The following is a 14,439-nucleotide window of genomic DNA, read 5'->3' as shown; positions in this document are numbered from 1 at the left end:
CACCATGTAGCCTCTCTCACAGATGCAGTAACTACTGTTTCTGTCTCCAGCAGACAGAAAGCAGCAGGAAAGACTGAAACACCTGCCTGTTGTGTTGCAGGAAGATGTTCAGAAGCTGAAGTTTGAGATGAGCATTCTGTCTTTCTATTGCTGTGGTTTTTCTGGATTCGATTCCTCTAAAACAAATGTTGGAAGAGTCTCCTCAGAGAATGTCAACAGACTGAGCTCATGTGTCTGTTCTACAAAGTCCGGGCATGAGGGTCAGCAAACATCAGTATTCCCCCGAGGTCTGCATGTGACCTAGAAAGTGGCACTGGAAGATGAAGGAGCTAGAAAATTCCCCTTTTCTTCCGTTGCTTCCTGATGGGCTGAAATGAATGTTTAAGATGTGTTTGAGTGAAGCTGTCTTGTTGCATGAAGCCAGACTGCCCTATTCTGCATCAAGGATAAGGGTAGAGAGGAGAGGTGAGCCCCACACAACACTGGGGCAGGTACTGTGTCGTAATCATCTCCCAGGGGAAAGCCCTCCCTTGGGAGAGTGCTGCACATGCTTCTCTTGCCTGGAGATGATCAGGAAAGACTCCTCTTTGCTGGGCAAAATTTTAATTCCTTGATAAACTGCTTTTCAACAGAAAATTCAGGGTTTATGGTAATGACAGGTTTCATTAGGGAATTTGTTTCCCACATAATATTTTACCTTTTTTTTAAAATTAACACCTGAAAATGGAATATTTTGGCTGATGACCGAAATACTTCAGCTGAAGAAAAATGGGGACTTTCCACAGAGGAGACAGACACACCAAAACTTGCACTAAAAATAACCCTGAAGACATCCCAGGATGGAAGGGGCCAGCTTATGGGTTCCATGGAGCGGCTAATGCCCTTCTGTGCGTCAGCTAGTGCCCAGCCAGCACTTGGTGATTGATCTTTTGGTTGGGACTTGGAGTGATTTTGTAAGGCAGGTTTCACTGTTCTCAAGTAATTGCAGTGATCCGTAACGTTGCCTGTTGTCATTTGTAGTACTTCTGTGTCTAAACAGTTCAGAGTAACCAGGACGCAAGTTATCCACACGTGTACGTCGTGCATCCCCCGCGCGAGATGCGAACGCCAGGTACTGAGTGGCATGTTAATAACAGACTGTTAACCCCATCTTGGGATTTCATAACACAGATTCATCTTCATACTAACTCAGGCGTGATTTTTTTTTTCCTACCCTCTTCTTTCTACCTTCTAAAATGTTTCCCTGCCAGAGGCAGGAGCCGTTTCTTCATTTACAGTAAAAAACCGCTGTGGATGCGACACCTGCCCTTTTCTGGGGCTCTCAGCCAGGGATTAGACTGTGCCCGGGAATCTGAGCTTTTTACATACAATGTACAGCTACGATATAAAGAGCCTTTTGAAAGGGAGGCTTGGCAGCTTTCCCAGAATCTAACGGAAGGGTCCATTTGTGCCTTACCTGTGATTAATTCTTTTCCGTTTGTGTTTGCGGTGGAAGGGCTTGAGCCCAGCACTAACAAAACCCATTTTGTTACGCAGTTCGCCGCCGCTAACTGTTCCTCCAACCTCTGGGGCTTCCCTACCTTTCCGACTGTTGACTAATGTTAATTATGTGTATGCTGCTTAACCATCTAGGAGTGACCCTCTGAAGTGGCATTTAATCAGTTTTGAGGCAGTTGGCAAAGGTGAATTATGCAAGAGGACACCTAGGCAAGGATGGAATAGGTTCTTGAGACAGAAAAAGAAGGGTTCAGAGTTTGAGTGTTCAGGGCTGGGGGTCTGTGAAAAGCCCTCTCTGTTGCTTCACCCTTAGTCACCTCTTTCTGGGAAAGGGGAGCATAAATAGGGGACTAATTCGAGGGTATCTCAGCCTGTCATGGATGAGTCTTCAATGGGCTCAGGGTATCCTGAGACTCTGCCACTGCTGGAACAGCTGCTGGGAACGCATGTGAGATGGGTGACTAGAAACAGCACTTCTGCCACTCTGCATTTAGCAGAGAACTGCATCCCCCCAGCATCCTCAGGACCAGGGAGAGAAAAGATACCTTTGCTAGTGGCCCTGTCCCTGAGCAGTGTTATTTCTCAGCCTGCTGGGAAGATGTGTATTAACAGGCAGACACTGGGCCCAGAAGAACGAGTGTGCTACTTTTCTGCCTTAACGTGGTGAGCTTTTGGTTTTGGGGCTTGTGGTAGTCGAATTTGAGGGCCTGGGAGACGTAGGTTAAAATGGAGCTGAGCTGGTGAGGTGGAGGAAGGAAAAGGAAGGAAAAGGAAAGGAAAACCCAAAGTACTGCTTGGGATAGAAGAGGTAAAGAAAAGCAGCCTAACTTGTTACCACTGTAGAGGACAGCCACGTGGAGGTGGTAGGGGGTCCATCAGCCGGTAAGGAGAACTAAGCACTGGGATTTGAGCAGTCTCTGACACGTGTTTTACCCTGGAGAGTTTGGAGCGTAGACACATATCTTGCACAAATACTGGAGAAAACTGGCTGTGTATTTCCCAGCTGTGCCCAATACCTTGTAGGACCTCATCCCAGAATGGCTAGGCTGGATTGAACTGGGTAAGCTGGAATGGAGCTAGCACTCCCAGGGTGTGTGCTGAAGTCTAGAGGAGACTTTCCTGAATCCTGCCATAGACCTTCATCAGATGGACATTCAGGAAAAAATATCCCTGAACTCCCCCCCCAGGTCTTCACCTCTTTTCAGATCAATCGACTAGTCATCTCTGGTCCAACAACTTGAAAGCCTTAAGCTTTGCTTCAAAACAATTTATGAATTCCCCTCACAGTTCAAGTGCATCCACCAGGAGTGGGGAATTCCTTTAGATCTGTGCTGAAGAATGCTTTTAAGTCAGGAGACTGCTTGTATCTACAAAGCAAAGTTGCTTGCTCACCAACGAGCTCTCTGCTGGAAGCACCATCTCCCTCAGAAGACTCACTGTTGTTCCCTGTTCCCTCTTGTCTATCTGTAAACTACCCCATGGCTAGGTAAATATTTTTATTATATCCTATGCCAAGCTTTCTTCCCCCTCCCACAGAAGAAGATGCACATCGGCTCCCTTTGACTGGGATGAACGCCCATGTCTAAGAGGAAGCTGGCCCCGCTCCAGGTGTCAGCCTCACGCATCCTGGCACAATGTTTTCCAACATAAAATTGTAGCAAGAAAACAAACTCTGGTTTGCTCCTTCAGTGTTAATATCGCCGCCCACAACTGCTTCAAGGAGCTCGTACAGCTGGGCTTTCACAGTTAGGTTGATGGGATGATAGGATAAACAGGGAAGAATTATCTGTCTTGGTGCTTGAATGGAATGAGAGCTTCTGAGCATGTCAGTGTGGACACTGTGCGAAAGGGAAGGTTGAATCGGCTGGACACATCCTCCTCTCTTCCAGAGCAGTGCTGGTGTCCCAGGTCATGGACTTTGGCAGTTGTTCCCAGTTACTTCACAGCCAGCCTAGTTCAGCCTGCTCCAAGAACAGGATTGAGCTTCAAAAAGCCAATTTTTTCCCCAGATATCCAGTTGCAGACAAAGTATCCCTTTCCTCTCTCCTGTTTCTGCCTGGTTTATTGGTAAAAGCCAGCAGAGGCTCTGTGGGAGCAGAACCAGGGCCACAGCCCTGTGAGCTTGGCTGCATGCTGGGGGGTGTGGGGAGCAACAGTGTAATAGCTTACCACTCCCTTCCCTTGCTGCTGCTTTTTAGTAGTGACTCTAAATGAGCACATGCTTCAGCTTTCTCGCTGAGCACATTTTTTGGCCTTTGGGTGGTATGAGATGTATTTACTGTTATGGACAGAAGCCAAAGGTCTTAAACCTCCTCTCTGCCAAATTAGATCAGTGTTCTGCATTGGAGGTCTGAAGCCACTGTCTGTCTGATGGCCCTGCATTCTTTGATGTGTCGATCCTAAGGTCTCTTTTTATCTTTGTCCCATCTCTGTTCCACGTCTTGGGGTTTTTAAGCATCTCTCATGTGAACATATCACATCTTGAGCTAATTAGAGCTTAGTTTATACCACTTTTTTCACAGGCTTGTGGGCAAGGTGGCTTTTTAATGGGCTTGTATCTGCACACCACAGGGTTAGTGCCCCATTGGTGACCCAGGGATCTGGCAGCATCTCACCTGTGTAGGCAGGCTCCCATGGGATGTCTACATGCGTGACTGGTTCGTCACATTGGTTAGAGTTACGAGCAGGGATCCTCTTCTCCCACTTGCCTGACTGGATTTGGCCTGTTCTTCCCTGATCTCGATGCACCTGGATGTCCCGGTGTGCAGTGCTGTTGTTCAGACTGGTGAGTTAGGCCTCCAGCTCCTAATGAGGCACTGAGAAGTCAATACCCAGATATTCCAGCAGCGCAATTCCCACAGGCACCCTGGAAGGAGGAGATGCATTGTCTTTATTGATGTATGTGTGTGTTTTGAAAAAGCTATTGCCTAGGCACAGCTGTGGCTGGGACTGATGAGTTCATGGAACCCACTAAAACCTCAGTGACATTGACAGGACCAGTGCCCCCTGGCAGATTCGAGGAGGAGTTTCCAGGAGCTCTCCTCTTCAGTGCAGTTACTCTGCTTTTATTCACTGCAGGTGAAAGGTGACCATTACTCTTCCAGTTCTCCTCTCTGGAAGCTTCAGTCTGCTCTAACCACGGAATTGTCCCCATCTTTGTATGTACTGACTTCTTAGCATCTGCCAGATCCAACCGGGAGCTGCCCTGCTGGTAATCAGTGTCCCCCGGGACACACTCCTCCCTGGCTGACTCAGTCAGCCGTGGTGCTTCGGCACAGCCCTTCCGAGCAGAGAAGAAATTGCTCTTTCTGCCCTGTCTGTCTAAAGCTTTCCCTCCCAGCCCTCCCGGCAGCTGAGTCACTTCCTTCTTTAAATCTGGCCTTAAATCTTCCTTTTCTCTTCACCCTGTGATTCACTCCCTTTGTGAAGTGCTTTGCAGAGCTCCAGCGGGAAGATGCTGAACAGTGAGATGCTCCTGGAGTGAGACATCCTGTGTGTCTCAGAGCCACAGCAGTGAGCCTCTCTCTGAGGGCTGGTCCCTGTGCCGTGCTAAATGGTGACTCTTAGTGTCAGTATTTCTCTTAGATTAGCATTTCTTTCAATGCTATATCTGACGTAGTAATAGGAGCCAACTCCTGCCTGCGGGTGAGTGCATGTAATTTCCTTTGACATCAGCATGTGCCTGTGAGGGAACAGCTCTACCCTTTCCCACCCTATTTGATTAGATTCAGTAAAGGAGTCATTACAGCGTCTCTGCCACTCCTCCTTGTCCCTCGTGGGATTTAAGGAGCACCGATGAAATGTGCTTAGAGCAAGGAAAGCTTCAATTTCTGTTCCTAAAGCTTGGAAATATTTTTAGTATAACATCTGTACTCCTTAAATTTTTATATTATGATTATTTTTTTGTCCCTCACCTGCTTATTTCCTTGGCCTTTGATCCTCTCATATCTAAGTATCTCACCTTTTCACAGTTTCACGGTGTGGAATGGAATCACCAACCAACAGGGTAGTTAAAAGATGTCATCATGAATTAACAGTGTGGCACTGCTGAACTTGTCTAGACTTGCTCTGATTACCAGCAAAGTGTGGGATAAAATTTGCCAGAGCTTTAAATCCTGCTTTCATCTGGAACTTAAGCATTAAATCCATTTCACTACCCTTGTGTCTTAGTTGTATAGATACTCAAGGTGCTTACGAAAGCCTCCTGTGGGTGCCTTGCTCTCAGAGTTTAGGCAGAAATGGGTAAGGCCAGGGAGGAGACCTAGTTTGGTGAAGGTCTGGTGGCTTCCTCAGGACAGTGGTGCCCATGCCGGTGCCAGTGGTGTAAGAGCATGTTAATGAAACATTTGGGATTGAATGAGTGGCAGTCTGTGATGCTTCAGTCACTCTGTAAGGGAAGGGTCTGTTTGTGAGACTGTTGCACTTAGAGATGTGTCCAGGCTGTGCAGCTGTATCTGTCTGTAGCTCTGGTTTTCTGAAACATGACCAGTGACCATTTTCTAAAGAGCGACAAAAAAGTCATTTTCCAGCACAGTAAGTATGCAAATAAAATGAAATCACTATTGTAAAGGAACTTTGTTTTTGCAGAGGGGATGGAGCTGTGGAGTTTGTTAGAAAAACAAGATTTCTCATCCAAGGAAGAAAGTTTTTCTTTTAAATGATTCCTACAGGAAACATAGCAATCAAGTAAATGAGATCTGCAGTTTCTAACAAATGCTGATAATCCCAAGCTCTGATGTTTAATAAAGGTTCAGCAATCACATTTTTCACCTTCAAAACAGGCAGCTCTTGAGAGCAACTTAACATGTCCTTTGCATACTGATTTTATGTTGCATACTAAGCTTACATGGCATGTGTTTGTTTTCTTTTGCTTAGAATGAAGTGATCAGCCAGCAGCTCTCTGTTATTTTCACTCATTGCTATGGACCCTACCCAATTCCAAAGCTGGTTGAAATTAAGCGCAAGCAGACCTCCCGCCTAGGTGAGTGTGACTTGGAGGTACTGGCTGGTTCTCCAAGGAGAGCTGTGGGAAGTCTGTGTTACTGGCCAGGTGCTTGAGGGGGCCACAAGTCAGAGAAAAACCCGAATTTGAAAGGCAGAACTAGAAAAAGGAAGGGCCCCAAACTTAGCCTGACCTGAAACTCCCACTGAAATCAGGAGAGTCATCAGGTGTGTTGAAGTGGGACTGTAAATCTGCAAGGATTTGTCTGTGTTGCTAATTAGGCTGGGATCCAAGCCTTGGGCCTGGAGCCAAGCATCTGTCCGGATCGCAGGCCGCTGTGTCTGGCTGCAGGTGATGCTGCAGCAGCACAGCCCTCCCAGCCAGGCCAACAGAGCCCAGGGTGGTTTAATGGGACTGAGAGAAGACCCAAGCAATTTTCCAGGACCCTCTTCCCCTTGACACAAAGACTTCTTGCACAGGGAGAGGGGCGTAATAGGATATAAATGAGCACAGGGCCCTCCAGCATCTGTTCAGCTGCAGTTTGCATTGGGTAGCAGAGCTGGGAGGCTGTGCCAGCTTTACACAGCATGGAGGGCTGGCTATCATCTCAGCAAAGGTCACCACGGACTTCAAAGCTTTGAATTCCCTTTGTTTGAACTCCATGTGGTTGTCTGAGGGGCTTCTGTCTCAACCTGTCCAAAATAGCTTAATGGGCTTTACTCATTAAAAACAATATTCTTCTATTCTATTGTCTTCTTCTGCCAAAACAGAAAAATATTCAGTTACTGGCTTTTTTGTTTCCTGCTCTTTGTGATTCTAGATCCCCATTTTCTTAACAATAAAGAGATGTCAGATGTTACATTTCTGGTGGAAGGAAGACCGTTTTATGCACATCGAGTGTTGCTATTTACTGCATCACCAAGGTAAAATATATCTATATTTTTCTTTTTTTAAACAAAAATAGAAAGTGATTTTGTGGTTTTTCTGGGGGTTTTTTGTTTGTTTTGCTGCTGTTGCAATTCTTTGAAGGCTAGTGACCCAATCTTCAAGTTTTTCCTAAGCAATGTTTCTCCACCGCTTTTTTCTGGTTGATCTGCCAGATATTTAACAAGTGCTCCTCTTACTAGATTTCCACCCAGTAAGCGATCCATGCTTCTGGCCATGCATCTGACTTCATTCCACTGAGGCACATTTGCATGGAGCTCGTTGCTGCATCCAGCTCTTGATTGTACAGGAGTCTTAATATTTTGATTCTTAATAATAATTTATCCTATGAGTGGCTAAATCCTGCCTTCCATCAGTTTAGGCAGTCTTCAGGAAAAACAAGTTACTATCACACAGCTCATTGGCAGCATTTGACGGTATCCAAAGGCAGTACTTACAGTCTGTTGCCTGTGCTCAGAAGCCTGAATACGGGTTACCCAGTTAAACCCAACCTTAAAGTGGATCACAGACTTTATATGTAAGCAGCTGTATAATTAAAGGTGTGCTTTTAAAGAAATTTAGCTGGCCCTCTGTAAAAGCTTATTTCAAGATATGGCAAGGACAAACCACTGAGTTTGGATAATTTGAGCAATGTGGGAATTGATGCTAGTCATGCTGCCAACCCACAGCACAGAGTAAAGAGATTTGCATAAAGCAATTGCAGTATCTCACCCTCCCTTCAATGAAGAAATTGATATTTTGGTTTAGAGCTTCTTGGTAGATGTACAAGTATGTTCCAAACTCCAGCTTTAAGCCTACTAGATTGTGTTCATAATAAAGTTTGACACTAGTGAAAGCAAGTAAATTGTTATCCATATTTTAATTAACAAAATGCAGTCATTATATGGAAAAGGTTACCATCCAACAAATGCTGGTCTTGATAGATAAGCTGAGCTTTGAACTACCGCTGGAAGGTCGGATGAATTATCAAAGAGAGGAAGTAGAAGGGCAGATGTTTCTGGCAGCACATTTCCCATTTTCACCACTTGATCAATGAGAATATCTGGTTTTGAGAAGTAGATTGTTACATATGTGTACATCTCACATAAATCTGCAATTATTAACTTAAAATACATTTTTTTTCCTGAAACTTGTGTCTGAATTTCTGGTTTTGATAATTAGGGAACAGCAACCTATCTAGTTTTCTATCCTGCCTCTTCTTACACAATTGTATTGAGCTTGCACAGAAGCATTAAAAGTCTTAGTTTAGTTGTTTTACCAGTTTGGTCCAAAATACTTTTTATAGCGGCATAATGGACATAGTCCAGAATTTAACCTTCAAAAAAAGAAACTGTGCAGGTTTTAAATGTTGCAAGTCTTCTAAAAGGTCATGTTGCCTCCAAGAAAAAAAAAATTTGGTTTTGTGGTATGCATCTTTACAGACTCTGAATTTCCAATGTACATTTTATTCTATTGCTACATTAGATGTATTTTTCAAAAATTTCAAATTAAAATCTCCTAGAGAAAGGCTTCTTCCTTTTCTTTCTTTCCTAAAGAAAACTTTATGTCAGTGTCTAAATCTTGATGCTTTTTGGTGACAAAGCCATTCATTTCAGTGTACTGTTTTTGCAAGAGTTGGTGCCATCCTTCCTCTACACTTTTGTACTGTTTTTGCCATACTTTTTCACAGAGGAAATTGGGCTGGCTATTCAATTTTGCTCCTTTTTATTTAGGTTTAAAGCATTGCTGTCTAGCAAGCCCTCATCTGATAGTACTTGTATTGAGATCAACTATGTGAAGTACCCCATCTTTCAGGTAAAGTCAGTTCTCACATTAAATTTGAATGGAACTTGTAAGAGGAACATCATACATGCCCTGTGCAAATTAGTACTTATGTATTTGATAAACACATAGCTCAGAGTAGTGGTTTCATGAGCACAGGCTTCATTTCCCTTCGCACACTAAGCTGCAGAGTGCTATTGATTGCAAACGTCGTTCCTGAGTGGATACAATAACATGCATTTCACTTACATGGGCTATGCAGACAAAGCACCTGGTGCTTTTTTCTGTAGTTGGCTCTTTCTGTACTTAATGGACAGGCTTGGAAGAGACACAGTTCATTCCCTTCCTTTGCAGTATTCTCCAATCAATTTTTTTGCCATGAAAACATAGAGAAAACGCTTGCTTTACATACCTGTAGTGTATACATACATGTATATGCTTCCCTTTAGTTGACTCAGAGCTCAGACAGTTCCATGAGTCGACTGTTATCACTGCAAATAATTCCCAGCTGCCTACAATAACTTTAGGCTTGCTGGAAGCATCCTGCAGAGGGATCTTAGCTGGTTTGTATTACAGTGCAAAGCCTCCCCCTCTCTTTCTCATCATCCATGCATGCCCACACACAGCTGGGTGAAGGTGGGGGTGCCATTGCCTGGGAAGGAATAAAGGAGTAACTATTGTGTATGCTATATTTGCCTGAATCAGTGATGTACTTAACCTACGGGGAAATACACTGAAAACTCAGAATGAATTTATCAGTTTCCTGAAAATTGTTTGGAGCTCACCAGAAAGTCCAGACAATTTGAGGATCAGGGCTGAGACATTACACTACCTGTGAAAAGGAGACATTGAACTTTGCAGAGAGACTAACCAAGTATATCTTGAAATCAGGAGGTTTGAGCCAGTTTTATCTATAATTTTTTGGTGGTGTTGGGAGAACCTCGGGTATTGCCTGCAGCCTTTACATCACCTCTTGTTCCCTGATGTCTTGCATTGCTTTTTATAAACACTCCCTTTGTTTTATTACAGCTGGTTATGCAGTATCTTTATTATGGAGGTGCAGAGTCACTCCTGATTAAAAATAATGAAATTATGGAGGTAAGAGACATTTATCTTAACTGCAGTGTGAGCAATGCTAAGTGATCTGTGTACCATTCACCCAAGGCCACATGGTCATTCCTGTAAGAGCCAGAAGTGCCTCACTTGGAGTGCCCAGGCTGTCTGCAATCCTGTGGGAGACACTCGGTCTCTTTCTTTGCTGGTCACCCATTATGATAACTTTTGCCAGTATGAAGTTGACTGTCAGAGAAAAAAGAGTAGAAAAATTATCATCATCAAGCGAGAAAGTATCTGAAAGAAAAATAGCTGGTTAGTGGCAAAGCTGGTGTTACCAAAATCTGGAAGCAACTCCCAGCAGCATAGTGTTCGATCCTCTCTTTCTCTCAGCCTGATAGATGAGGTTCTCTGCTCCAGCAGGGCCAGTCAGATTCCCTCCGCCACACTCTTTACTTTTGGTTAATTAGCTCGGGCTTACATGTTCAGATCTATCTCAGCAACTTTAAAAATAATCCAGTTTGGTTCCTCACATGAGAGAGTTCTTGGGCATGTACCTGGCTTTAACAGTGAGAGAAATCTGACCAGAGTCATGGTTCAGTTGAATTTCAATCATGTGATGATTTCCTGAATAAAACCATAATCTATGTACTCTCTGCCACCAAGAGAGTCATAGAATATCTCAAGTTGGAAGGGACCCCTAAGGATCACCAAGTCCAACTCCATGCTCCTTGCAGGACTATATAAAACTAAACCATATCACTCAGTGTCATCCAGATGCGCCTTGAACTCTAGCTTGGTGCCATGGCCACTTCTCTGAGAAGCCTGTTCAGTGGCTGACCACCTTCATAGTGGAGAACCTTCTCCTAATGTCTAATCTGTACTTCCCCTGACACAACTTCATTTCATTTCCTCGTGTCCTATTGCTATGACACTACTCCCTATGGCACTACTGTCTGGCAGCCACAGGATGGAACTGGTCAGGACTGAAATTATCTCTCTCCAGTGCAGGCAGTGGATTTTTAACTAAGCATACCCACATTGACTTTCTGAGCTATATAGGAAAAGTTCACTAATTCTCTATTTCACTCATAGTTTTGAAAGAACTCCTGAATTTCTAACCTTTTCTGAAATATGGAGTCTTACACTAGGCAGTGCAGTGGCTTTATAGAGACGTGTCTGTTATCACCTAGGCTGCTAGAAAGCCTGTGCTGCAGTTCAGCTGGCAGCTTGCTCTACTTTTGTGACATTTCAAAATTTCTGTGACTTGAGAATGTATGACTGATTGATTGATCTGTTGATAACACATCTGGTCACGGTTCCTCACAGTTTTAAGTAATTACAAACCAGCACATGACTGCTTGAGCCACAGAGGCAGCTGGAATAGGATTTGGCTTTATCTTTCAAAACTGCATTTAGCAACTTGCCTTATTACAAATATGATAACAAGAAGCACCAGAAATACTCCACAGAAATCTTTGCTGCAATTCATAATTGAGGCCAGCTGGCTGCTATCACATCAGCACTGCAGATTTCCAGCACTCGGATTTATTTATGGTATTAAAGTAGAGCTTGAGCAGACTGCATAGGAGAAGTCAGAATAATGTCATGGAAGTTTCAGGGTTTTGTTAGTTCCCTAGTGCTTCTGACTAGAAGCATGAGAGTCCCTTCGGGATTCACAAGATAGCTTTTTGTCATGCAGTCCTACATAATAAGGACTGTATAAAGGCCTGAATACATGAATAAGTGCTATTTAAACACCTAAACAGCTTGGCCTTAAGGTATGTCTGGGTGTCAAGCAATGGAGAACCGCAACCTGCTTCCTAAGGCAGAGCAGAGAGCCAGAGCCAATGACCCACCATGGAAAGACATAAAATGAAATGCCTTTTCCCCACTGTAAAAGGACAGAGTGGGGGCAATAGAGGAAATCTTAGCACTACTGAAATCAGTTGGAGAATTCAAAATTTAAGCCATTTTCACCCTATTGGTGTACAGAGATCCCAGAACAGTGCCAGTCCAGGTAGTATAACCATAGGGGGGATGCAAGGCCAAAGAGGGAGGTCAGCTGAAGTGCTGGTGTCAGCAGAGCCATGGTAGAGCAGCGGTACAGGCACATGACACTAATGTGAATGTTAACTAGGTAGTGCCCCACACCGAGCTGGTTCCCACCTTTGCATAGTATCCCTCTGTGCACTCACTTCAGACAGTAGTGCCAGATAGTGTTTCAGCTTCTGTGGCCTAGACATTACCTTACAGCTGCTCACAGGCTAGAACAAGGAGCATATGGAAATCTGATTCCATTTCCTTGAGCCTGCTGAGGTGACAGATTTGAGTTTTATTGCCTCTCTAGATTGTTAAGACTGCCCAGGATGGTCATCATCATCTGGTTTGAATTCCTCTAAACTCTTGGTCCTGACCCTTCTGCTGACATCCCCACATCCAGCCCAAGTGCTCTGTTTCAGCCAGATCTTTGGGAACGGTTGAACTGTAACCTTGTTTTTTGGGAATGCAATTGCAGGTTCCTTCTTGCAGAGTCATGTTTGCAAAGTGAGAAAATATTCTTGAAGCTGCAGTTTCCTTTTTCTCTCTCAAACATCCCCCACTCCTCACCCCATTCCAAAGTCAGCATGTATATCTGAGCAGCCCGTGGTGGTCTCTCCGTGTACAGCTTCCCAAAGTGTGATCTAGAGGGGACCTGCAGAGGGTGGAAGCAACTAAACAATCTTCTCATTCTGACTTTTTGTCAGTACTTTCATGCTAACTGAAGCAGGGACAGAGAAAAAAAATATAATGACACAGTAAAGAATCAAGCTCTGATTCTGTATCACTCAGCAGTTTTTGACTATTTTTTCCGTGCCTTTTGTTTTTTTTTTAGCTTCTCTCTGCTGCTAAATTTTTCCAACTTGAAGCTTTGCAACGACACTGTGAGATCATTTGTGCAAAAAGCATTAATACAGAAAACTGCGTGGATATTTATAATCATGCCAAGGTAAAAATAACTGCATACGCTTGCATGTTATGTGTTTGTCGTCATAGTCATAGGTCAGTTTTATGACAAGTAGTGACACATATATATATATATATATATCTATCTCATATGCTTAGTATGTTTGTTATGTGTTTAAGATTTGTCATCCATTTACTGGGATTGACTAGCTAATAGGTACATAGCATAGTGACAGTCTTAAATCATGTAGTATAACTGCAAGGTGGCACCTTCTCACCCCCTTCCCCGAGCGGTTCAAACTCAGTTTGAGTGTATCACTGTGTGCAAGACCTGTCCCTTACTCATGGCAGCCCAAACTGCTGAGCTGATTCAACAGGAATCACCTAAGTGAAGAAGACACCTCTGCTTTCACCTTTCAAGCTGCATTTTCCCATTAAAATTACCTGTTTCCTCCTGCCTGGAGCCCACTGGGGGGATATACTCAATGCTGGTGACAGCTTGTCAATATATGAAAATGCCATGTTGTGGAAGTTCAGTGGCTCAGAGCCCTGCAAGGATGGTAATGAGAATTTTATGTCTTGGAGCGCTTCTTATTGGAATTGAATTATATACTTAGCTTGTGAGGTGGCCTAAGTCATTAGACAAAAAAGCATGGCATTTTTTGACCCAGAAAACCCATTTTCACACATTGATAGAGGTTGTTGCCACATTGATTAGTTTCAGTTTTTCTCCTCCTCAGGTGTAGTAGTTAGACTTTCACTTGGAAGATGGAAATGATACACAAATAAGTGCAATGAAATATTTTTTCTGTAACTTACATGGTCTATACAAAAGATAAACTGATGCATTGTGACATGGAGGTTTGATTGAACAGAGTAATCCTGCTCCAAACCCCTTCAGATCTGACCTCCATTCCCATCCTCAGGTATTTCCTACAGAGAATAGTAATGTTAGGTCTTGATGTACAGATAACATGCAATCAGTGTTTAAAATAGCACAAAGTTCCACCTATAAAAATAAGTAATGAGGTATATCTGCAGATCGATTTATTGTAATGGGAAAAAAATTACAGTGCAGGAATCTTTTGAAAAATATTTGATTTATCTTCTAGCTCATGTGGGAATTTCTCAATTTGTATTACTGTTAGTAAAATTAATAATTTTGGTTTAAAATCACATGTTTTCTCTTAATTGTGAAATGTGGCTATTATTTACATCTGATTGAAGAAAATTCTTACATGGAGGTTTAGACCTCTTTGAGGGACTGGTACACTGCTGGTGCTGGGACTGAACAG

The 14,439-nt window shown here is 43.5% G+C and overlaps 1 protein-coding gene across 6 annotated transcripts in view; it reads left to right on the top strand.

Annotated features, from left to right (window-relative positions):
* The window catches only part of ABTB3 (ankyrin repeat and BTB domain containing 3), a 183,611-nt gene that overhangs the window by 153,052 nt on the left and 16,120 nt on the right, over positions 1-14,439 (top strand). For all 6 annotated transcript variants that reach the window (XM_051784570.1, XM_051784567.1, XM_051784572.1 and 3 more), the window contains 5 exons: positions 6,373-6,478; positions 7,260-7,362; positions 9,097-9,178; positions 10,175-10,243; positions 13,074-13,187. In XM_051784570.1, the coding sequence (XP_051640530.1) occupies positions 6,373-6,478; positions 7,260-7,362; positions 9,097-9,178; positions 10,175-10,243; positions 13,074-13,187 (474 nt within the window). The remainder of the gene's footprint in view (positions 1-6,372; positions 6,479-7,259; positions 7,363-9,096; positions 9,179-10,174; positions 10,244-13,073; positions 13,188-14,439) is intronic.

This window comes from Manacus candei, unplaced genomic scaffold, assembly GCF_025592945.1.
Source record: "Manacus candei isolate 608988 ecotype Guabito, Panama unplaced genomic scaffold, ASM2559294v1 h1tg000018l, whole genome shotgun sequence".
In the NCBI taxonomy this organism is placed as follows: Eukaryota; Metazoa; Chordata; class Aves; order Passeriformes; family Pipridae; genus Manacus; species Manacus candei.
Note: the sequence above shows the minus strand (reverse complement) of the source record. Positions and strands in the feature narration are given on the sequence as shown.